General features: G+C 40.4%; 1 protein-coding gene across 1 annotated transcript; it reads right to left on the bottom strand.

The window, feature by feature from the left end:
- Nucleotides 1-6,243: 6,243 nt before the first annotated feature.
- Nucleotides 6,244-9,165, bottom strand: setmar (SET domain and mariner transposase fusion gene). The gene is made up of 2 exons (XM_034212341.1): nt 8,977-9,165; nt 6,244-7,979 (listed from the first exon to the last, which is right to left on the bottom strand). The coding sequence occupies exons 1-2, from the start codon at nt 9,076-9,078 to the stop codon at nt 6,741-6,743; spliced, it is 1,341 nt and encodes a 446-aa protein (XP_034068232.1). The 5' UTR covers nt 9,079-9,165; the 3' UTR covers nt 6,244-6,740.
- Nucleotides 9,166-9,746: the final 581 nt, after the last annotated feature.

Below are 9,746 nucleotides of genomic sequence, written 5' to 3'. Positions count from 1 at the left end.
TTTATTCTTTATATATTCTATTGTGTATTCCTTAGGTACTTTTATCTTTTCTATTGTACGATTGAAGTAAATGTGGGAAGCGTTTAACAACAGCCATTTACTTCAAAGATAGTTCGCAATGTTATTCTTATTTTTGTTAATCCTGGAAGAATGCCAAAAAAAAGACATTCTCTTCAAGAATAAAAAAAAACATGACATTAGTAATTGTGAAAACAAATTAAATAAGTTGTTAGGTTAAGTCAGGGCCGTTTTTTTGGCATAGGCGACATAGGTGGTCGCCTAGGGCGCCAGATCTGGGGGGGAGGGCGCTGCGCTGGCAGCTCTGGGAGGGAAAAAAACATTTTGACTGTTTGCTCTCCTCCTAATTTTCGGCCTTGATGTAACAGCATTCATAATTAAGTCAAGGTAACACCCTTTTCACCCTGGTTACACTTTTAATTTGCCCTGTACGATGGGCGCTGTAATTGATGAAAGTAGGGGGTGTTGGCTTATCAGGCGTCCGCAGCTCACAGCCAAAGTGGGGTGTGGGATCGAGCGAGAGAGATAAATGCAATTTATGTAAACAAATATTTCCAAGGCACTCTTTTATAATTATTGGGATAAACAGGTTTGAAATCATTATTAATGTATACTATAGGACAGTAAACCAAAAATATCGTTTAAAACTTGAGAGATACAAAAATATGCATAAATAAACGTTAACTAGGTAAAATAAGATATGAATGAACAACAAAAATAAAATAAGTTGCATTTATTTGCTATTAGCTATGGTAGGTTATTGGTTATGTTGACATACTTATTTGATTATTAAAATGTAAACCAATCTTTTTCATATGGGTGTTTTACGGCCCGTCCACACAGCAGCGTGCGTTGAAAGCTTCACCATTCACTTTGAATGGGGTGACGTCACTTTGCTGGCGTGGCTCGCTGCAAAAGTTGAGCAATGTTCAAGTTTTGAAGCCACGGCAGAAGCGTCAGCCAATCGAATCATATGCCAGTACAAGCTCTAGCCAATCAAACCGCTGCTTGTATGTCAGGGGCGGGAGATTCATGTGATTGGTTGTTGGTCGAGTTTCAGACACGCCCGCCGGCAAGCTTCAACGCACGCCGCTGTGTGGACGGGCCGTTAGAGTTGTACCCCCTAGATCAGGTCTCTTGTAATGTGTGCTCTAAGTGCACCAGATTGAAGCATTTTACTTTAAATGTTCAAACATTTCTTCCCGGGGGGGGCATACCCCGGGACCCCCCTAGAGGATGTGATGTCCTCATCCCAATTAAAACATGTTCATATAATACTGAATACATTTGAAGCCTTTTTGATGTATATGACCTATGTCAATACGTTTCTGTTTTTTGTAGTGCATTGGTCTTTTGTAGAGATTTTTCATTTATTTTTTATATATTCTATTGTGTATTCCTTGGATACTTTTATTTGTTCTACTGAACAATTTTCTGGCAGGGGGGGGGGCGCCAGCTAAAATCTCGCCTAGGGCAGCAAATTGGTTAGAACCGGCCCTGATGGTGTAGGAAACGGGCTCCGTGTTACAAGACGGGTCGGGGGGTTTGGCGGTACCACTGCAGACTCTCTGCACACACACACACACCGCTGCAGACTCTCTGCACGAAGGAGCCACGGTGCTGCAGCTCCTGATCGGAGCAGAGACACACGTTCACTAAGCAGAAAAACGATATCCTGTCACAGAGATCTGCTATTTTAAATTTTAAAGTCAACACATATCGACCCTAAATAAAGTCTATATTAAGAACGAGAGATGTTTTGACATTATGGCTTAAACAAATGACAAATGAGCGAGGGCGATGACGTCAGAGCATCGTCCTATGTGCCGGGGCTGAGCCCCGGCCAGCCCCGGCCCAATTTAACCCCTGGTTAGAGGCCCTATTTTATCAGTATGTCTGGACTGCACAGCAGTTACAATGGTCAAACTACATTAGAACAGAATTGTCCCCATTTTGTCTTTAATAGTTACTAACATTAGATATTTTAATGAGATATGGACCGCAAAACAAAAAATTTCCCTGATTTTCATTTTTGAAATTAAGTCACCGAATGCAAGTAGTCGCCTTAGCTTATTTTGTTATGAGATGTGAATTACTGTTCAATTTAGTTGATGTAATAATCATTTGGTTTCTTTTACATTAAAAAAAGGTCTTGTGTTTTTTTTCGGGGGGAGGCCCTTTTTCCAGTTTAGAGCAATAGCCCCTCCAAATGTCTGTGCACGTCCCTGGATAGGTGTGTGGGCTGTCTTTCATTTTGACACACAGAACAATGGGGGCTATCCACCCTTATCCACAATGTAAAGTAATTCACACAGCCTCTTCCCTCTTCTCTCTGTGAGGAGCAGCAGGTTCAGCTTTCAGAACAAAGTAAAATGGCATTCATTTTTTAAATATGTCGTGTAGTAATAGATTTATTTATTTTTCTTCTCAAGAGAGTACCAGAATGTGTATTTTATGTTAGTAGCCTATTTCAAAACTAAAACAAAAAAAATCTCCTGGGGGAGAATCCCCCCAGACCCCCTGCAGGGGTTGGGTTTTCAGCATGTCAACTCTTTCACCTGTGGAGAAATTGCAGGATTGGCTCCAGGTCGCCCTTTTTATTTACTACAAGACAAATGTGCCTTTTTATTTCATACAGTTCAATTTGGATTGAGACAGGGAAATAATCTAAACCTCACGCGTGGCGTTTCACTGTCAAGGGGAGCATGTATGTAATTACATTGCAAATACTGACATGAGCCCCACCACTTAGCCCTACTACCATAGATTACCCAACAAAAATACTCTCTCGCAACTGCCGACCCGTATTGCGCATGCTCAGATCTAAGAACCAGTAGAAATTATAAAAAAGTAAAAGTCTGCTGCTTATTGTTCTACTAGGCCAAAATACAATCAAAGAGTATATGAGAGTGAGAGTGTGTTAATTAATATATTTGGCAGTTTGGAGTAAGTCTGTAGATTTGTTTGTGTGTGTGTGTTTCATGTATAGGCCTCTCACGATAATTAATTTTGTTGGATACATTTTCCCGGAAATTATTGCGATAAACGATAATATTGTTGGCACCGTTGTATGACCATTTTAGACCACTGACATAATGATAATATATAATAATAATTCAAGTACATCCTTTCAAACTGCTAGTCACATCCTCATGTAAATGGCAATTTATCGAGTTCATTTTTATTTATCGTACGATACGTCAATTAATTGCTTATCGCGACAGGTAGGCCTACACAATAAAATAGTGGAAACAAACATGTGTTTGACTTTCAATAGTGAATGAAACTTTGTGCCTTTTATAGTCTGTGTCCAATATTGTGTATTTGTATATATTGTATATATATCCTATATATATATATGCTAAGGTCCCGCTGCTAACACGATAGCAGTCATTTCGTGCGCATATGTAATTAAACCCATGATATCAAAATCTCACTCCAGCCAGGTACCCAAAGTTGGCAACCCTGTGTAAATATAACCTATCTATGAATTAGATCAAGTGTAAAAGTCAGCCGAATTAGTGTTGATACTGCAAGGAGACGTATTGTGTGAAGAGAAATTGAAGATGTTGTTTAATTGTTGATATATTTATGATCCACGTCAAGTATTCAGTTTCGGCGGTATTTCTTCCAGTTTTTCCAAAGGTCTTCTCATCAGGGCTCTATAAATAAAGAACTACGGCAGATCTGTAATATGTAATGCAGCCGAACTGTGTATTACAATGCCGTTATGTGATGACTTTCAAAGAGAAAAGCAAGAACACTCGGAATTAAGTATTATTTTATTATTTTAAAATGTTTCCCGAATTTCATATCATATAAACACCAAATCCCAGCATGCATTGCGGCTAAAACAGCCAATCAGCGAGCTTAAACCATAGCTGAGGATCTTGGCTAATCGCTCGAAATGCCTACGTCTGTTTCCGGTTATTTTTATTTTGAAATTCAGTTCCTGACGGACGCCAAAAAAGCCCGAGATTATGGAATTAAACCAATAAATAAAAGGATAATTGTGTGTTATTGGTGAGTAAATAATAGTGTGTTATTTTGAAAAGCATAACAAATTAGAAGGAAAAAAAGATTTAAAAAATACAGATTTCAGTATTCTGAGGCTCTGAGCCCCATTTATTTTCCTCACAGACGGCAACAAAAGTCCGAAATTATACGATTTAAAATAAAAGCAATAATTGTGGCTTGATATTGAGTAAGAACCAGGTAGGAACATGTTTTTATGAACCACACAGCTTCCGGTCTTCCACGACCCGACCGGAGAAAAAGACGTGCTGCAGGCACGAAACACATTACCAGTAGAAATAAAATCGTGCTGTGCAACACGAAAAAAAGGGGAAAATCGTGTTGGTGAACACGAAATGCCATGAGACTGGGTTGGGTGTATCACACACCTTGCAGATGTCAATAAAAACATGTTTTTGTATTATACTTACTGTGTATCCATATACCACATTCAACTGCAATATGACGAGCTCAAACGCATAGTAAGACATTTTGAGTTAATTTAGAAGACAGATCCACTTTGAACACTGTGTTCAGTAAAGCTATTGCTAGCAGCTAATTAGCTTAGCCTAGCAAAATGTCTTGTGGTTCTAGGAGGGGTTATGTTCTTACATATTTGTTAATGTCACATTGACAACAAGATAGCAAGTTGCCGTAAGTTATGGTCCAATTATTAAAGTTGTGTTTTAATGCACTTAGTGGTGACCAGATCAGGATAAATGTAAAGCCCATTTTGAAAACAAATAATCTCAGGTTGCCCTCACAAAGGAGATAATATGGGTCAAAACAACACCACTCCACTTCCACAACCCACGTGACAGCAGTCTCCGATCGGAGTGCACTCTCCCCCTCCATGTATTCTCTCTCAGGCCCATTGAGGCTGCAGCACTGGTCCCATTACTGGGTTATCACGGTCTCCATCCTAATTAACCCAGATGTGGATATTAATAAAATGAAAGCAGGTCTAGACTGGAAACGGGGTGGATTGAACAGAGAAGGTCCTGATTTCAGAAAGATCTGTCACACTCAAGTGGGACACCTACGCCCCTCCTCTGACAGGGGAATAGAGTCTGTTTCTATATTAAAATACCCCCTGGCCTTTTGTAATTGGTCCCACCTCCCTTGGTGTTTGAGAGCAATGAGAAGCTGAGAATATCCATGCATGAAGAAAGAAGACAAATGTCAAGCTGATGGAAACATATGACAGCTATCACTTTTTTTGTATTTTCTTTTTGACTTTTGCCTACATTAACTTGACCTAATTTGGGTTGCAATTAATTGTATTATTATAGTTGTGCTATTAAATGTGCTGGTAATTATATTTCATAGATCTGTCCTGCACGTAATCTGCCCGAATAATTATTTAAAGGGGCCCTATTCTGCTCATTTTCAGGTTGATATTAACATTTTTTGCCTCTACTGTCACATGTTTACATCCTTAAAATGTTCAAAAAGGTTTTTATTTTTCTCATTCTCACTGCTTGTGCTGCTTTTTACGCTCCAATAGAAACCAGAGCCCAGTCTGCTCTGTTGTGATTGGTCAACCGCTTAGAGTTGTCCCGCCCCTTAGCCTATCACGTACAATGTGTTGGAGCGCTAGCCAATAGAATTGTTAGTGTTACATAGTGATGTCACTATGGGGGGAGTGTGTGGGAGAGAAAACTCCCTCACTACAGGAAAGGGAGAAACTTAAAAAGCATATTATGACATATTTGTTGAGCACCATTCCTCTCATGTCTGTCAGTGCTAATGAAACCTCTTCTCCTTCATGATTCATGTGACAAGTGAGAAATGTGACTCTAATGTTCCAGGACAAGATGACAGCTGTGAATCTGGTGGGAAATACACAGAACAAGCCTCCCCTGATGGAGGGACTGGATTTTACAAGTTAAAGAACAGAACGTAACTTCAACAAGTGTCTCTCTCTGACAAATACAACTTGGTTTTCCTGCCTTGAGATTTATTTTCATTGCAGCATCTTACATTGAGTAGGAGACCATGACACTGGAGGGACGAACAGGAAACAATGGCGGCTCAGACGTGACTCACCCATCTCATTGTGTTTATGGTGCATTAACAAGTTGCATTGTCTTTCTCTAATGAGTGCTTAAATGAACAGGGATGTTAGGGAAACTGAAAACAGAGCAAGACCTAACTTAATAGACTAAAAACTTGAGTGGTGGGCAGATGGACAATAAAACAATACGATAATTCATCCTTAAAAAGCATGTATTGAGATATACAGTCTTTCATCGTCTAAAACATTCTCAGAAAATCTGACCAAACTAAATGAATTTAAACTATTCACCTTAATCAGATGTTCCATCATTGGTTAAATGAATGTACTGTTAACATAGTCCAGACATTTAACTGGAAATATCATTGTTCTCATTTCATTTTGCACTAAATTAAATGAGAAAAAAACATTTAATTCACACAACAATAAATTACTTTTACCACATGATTATTTCATATACACTTTTCATTTATTGAATTACCAGTTACTATCATGATTCATATATTTACTATCAAGATACTGTATGAAATAACATGTATTGGATAGAAGATTTTGGCCATATTGCCAAGGGATAATACAAACAGACCACCAGGCTCGTCTTGAACACTTTCTCCAACATTAAGAAAATCAGTCTTAAAATAAAGGCTTAACAAAAAAACATATATATACTGTATATATATGCCATTTAATTTCAGCGTTTTCCACTAATAATAGATAAGTCCAATGGAAGGAATTGCACACAGCTCTTGGCCCCACAGTGGCACTCCTTCCTCTGGACCCCATGGTTATCACTCTGTGTCCCAGCATCTCTCTGTGTCTCACTCTGTGTCCCAGCATCTCTTTGTGTCTCACTCTGTGACCCAGCATCTTTCTGTGTCTCACTCTGTGACCCAGCATCTCTCTGTGTCTCTCTCTGTGTCCCAGCATCTCTCTGTGTCTCACTCTGTGTCCCAGCATCTCTCTGTGTCCCAGCATCTCTCCGTGTCTCACTCTGTGTCCCAGCATCTCTCCGTGTCTCACTCTGTGTCCCAGCATCTCTCCGTGTCTCACTCTGTGTCCCAGCATCTCTCTGTGTCCCAGCATCTCTCTGTGTCTCACTCTGTGTCCCAGCATCTCTCTGTGTCTCACTCTGTGTCCCAGCATCTCTCTGTGTCTCACTCTGTGTCCCAGCATCTCTCTGTGTCTCACTCTGTGTCCCAGCATCTCTCTGTGTCTCACTCTGTGTCCCAGCATCTCTCTGTGTCTCTCTCTGTGTCTCAGCATCCCTCTGTGCAGGCGCTCTGTTTCTGTATCCTCCAGAGTAATCAAACGTCAGCTCCTCCTGTGCGTCGATGCTCCGCCCGGCAAACAGCGCCAGCCGGGGAACCACAGAGTGAACTCGGACCGGCTGCATGAGCAGGTTGGGCTGGCAGGAGTGGTTGAGAAAGCGTCCCACGTTTCCCACTCTGGCGGGGTCCACAAACGTCTCAGTGACAGAGCCTTCACCTGCGTGCTCCCTCACTGCGATGATGTAGTTATTGTCCTCCGCCCTTTGGGCCAGTTGTCTGCGTCTGGCCTCCTCAAAACTGATCACCTCTCCTGCGTACTCGCACACAAACGTCCCCTTTGGGATTGATTTGAGTGTCCGCACCCCCCAGCCCCTTTTTTCAGTGCTGCACACCTCCAATTTGAGTGTGAGGCCTCTCTGCACCACCCGGTTGGAGCAGGCATCGCCGCAGGAGCAGAGGGCGTTACACTCGAACACAGGGGAGCAGAAACCGGAGTGTGTTCTGTGCAGGAGTGTGTGTGTGCTGTCGTACGCCTGCCCGTGTGTCTGCAGGCAGGAGCAGCTCTCAGAGGAGCAGGAGTGGGACAGGCAGGAACATCCGGGGAGGGTGACCTCACTGGGGTCAAGAGTGCATCCTGGTCCCTGAACATTATCTGGAGAATACTGAAAATATGACAAGAAGAAAATACTTGATTTATCGCAAGGGGAAATTCAGAGACTGAGCTACTGCCTGCACAAATAAACGTCAGGTAAAGTTTAAAAAACGGTAAGAAAAAAACCAGTTGTAACAATATTACAGTAGGTAAACATATCCATGATTCCTGCAAAATTCTTTATATAGCTTAAACAATTGAATGATTAATTCACAGGTTCCCGTCACTAAATAAATTGTGATGTTTAGCTGTTTGTCATTTGAGATGGCAAACTGAAGGCTCTGGCTCCCAATGTACTTTTGAAGACTCTAATAAATCACTAACAACACTGCACTCTGGGAACGCAAAGCCCAAGTTAGTCTACTGTGAAAACAAATATGCAACCTTTGAATAATATTCCCTCGAGACATATCACATCAGATTTTCTCGGTTCATACTTATATATCATATCAATTTAGAGAATTCAACCATGGATCATGAAATCTTGATTTATGTTTCATCAATGAATGTGAAGATTAACACATACAATAAAAATCAGTTATCATTATCAAATACAGCTTTAGCTTCTCTTCATCACATTTAGTTATTATTATCACTTTCATGTCAATAGCATTATATTTATAATGAACAATAATGGTCTTTTAGAACATCCTGAGTGAGGAGTGTAAACTAGGACAGCTCCTCTGATTCTACAGAGGCAGTTATTTTAGATTGTATGTGCAGTAGTCAGAGGACTTCTCTGTAGCCGGTAATGATTTGCTGACACCTGCTGGTGAAATAATGTACTTCATTTGATCACAGGTTATTGTGCAGTGCATCTAATAGAGGTATTAGTTTCACTATAAAAACAAGATGTAGCCATAGATTGTATGTAGTTTAAATAAATTGCATTGCATGTAGACAGAGTCAGTACTCTTACAATACTCCAAATATCTAAATAAGTGGAGAGCAACTAAACTCTGTTAGACTCCAATGTGTTCAACTACAGACACACTAAGTTACATTACCTGAAATTGAGGAAATGTCAGTACGGAGGACCTCTGCTCGATGAAAACAGGAACACTCTCAAGGCTGTTGCTCAAATCCACAAATCTGCTGTCAGAACTCATATTCGAAGTGTTGAATGAAACCAAACAGAAACATATGAGCTGGGATATGCATCCACACCATGATCCACACCCATGATGTGCCGGGAGAAAAACTCACATTTCAAAGCTGTAACTTCCGGTAGTTAGATGACAGCCTAGCTCCATCTAGTGGCCTTTTTGTATTACAACACTACTGTAATTACAGACCGTGGTTTGACTAGGTTAAATCAAATATGCTGTCAAATACTGGAGTTTGGGTTGTATCTTTAATAGTATGTAGCTGTTACCACTAGAAGTACACAAGCAAACATGGCCAAACAAATCTTAACATTGACAGTTTCATCGAGCGTTAGAACTATTAACGAAGCACTTTTATACTAATAAAGGACTGGCTTACCTAAAGCCAGTTGAGTAGCACTTGAAATGTCTGGCTCTATTAAACCTGATGTACTTATATGATTCTGTTTTCTTCAAGGTTGTGTCTTCCTGGTCGAATGTACTTATTGTAAGTCGCTTTGGATAAAAGCGTCAGCTAAATGCAATGTAATGTAATGTAATGTGTGGAAAAGTATTGTGGCAATTGAGTAAAACATTGAAATATCCAGACAACTGCAGTAACGTCATATGGCCTGCAGATGGCAGGATAAGGCAAAGTACTGGTATTACTTGAGAACTGAATATCTGCATAG

The sequence above is a fragment of the Gymnodraco acuticeps genome, unplaced genomic scaffold (genome assembly GCF_902827175.1).
Source record: "Gymnodraco acuticeps unplaced genomic scaffold, fGymAcu1.1, whole genome shotgun sequence".
In the NCBI taxonomy this organism is placed as follows: Eukaryota; Metazoa; Chordata; class Actinopteri; order Perciformes; family Bathydraconidae; genus Gymnodraco; species Gymnodraco acuticeps.
Note: the sequence above shows the minus strand (reverse complement) of the source record. Positions and strands in the feature narration are given on the sequence as shown.

Bases quoted from the DNA above. Each gene is read 5' to 3' on its own strand.
- setmar (XM_034212341.1), bottom strand. From the start codon at position 9,078: ATGAGTTCTGACAGCAGATTTGTGGATTTGAGCAACAGCCTTGAGAGT. The intron at 7,980-8,976 runs GTAATGTAACTT...TCATATTTTCAG, and splicing joins TGACATTTCCTCAATTTCAG to TATTCTCCAGATAATGTTCA.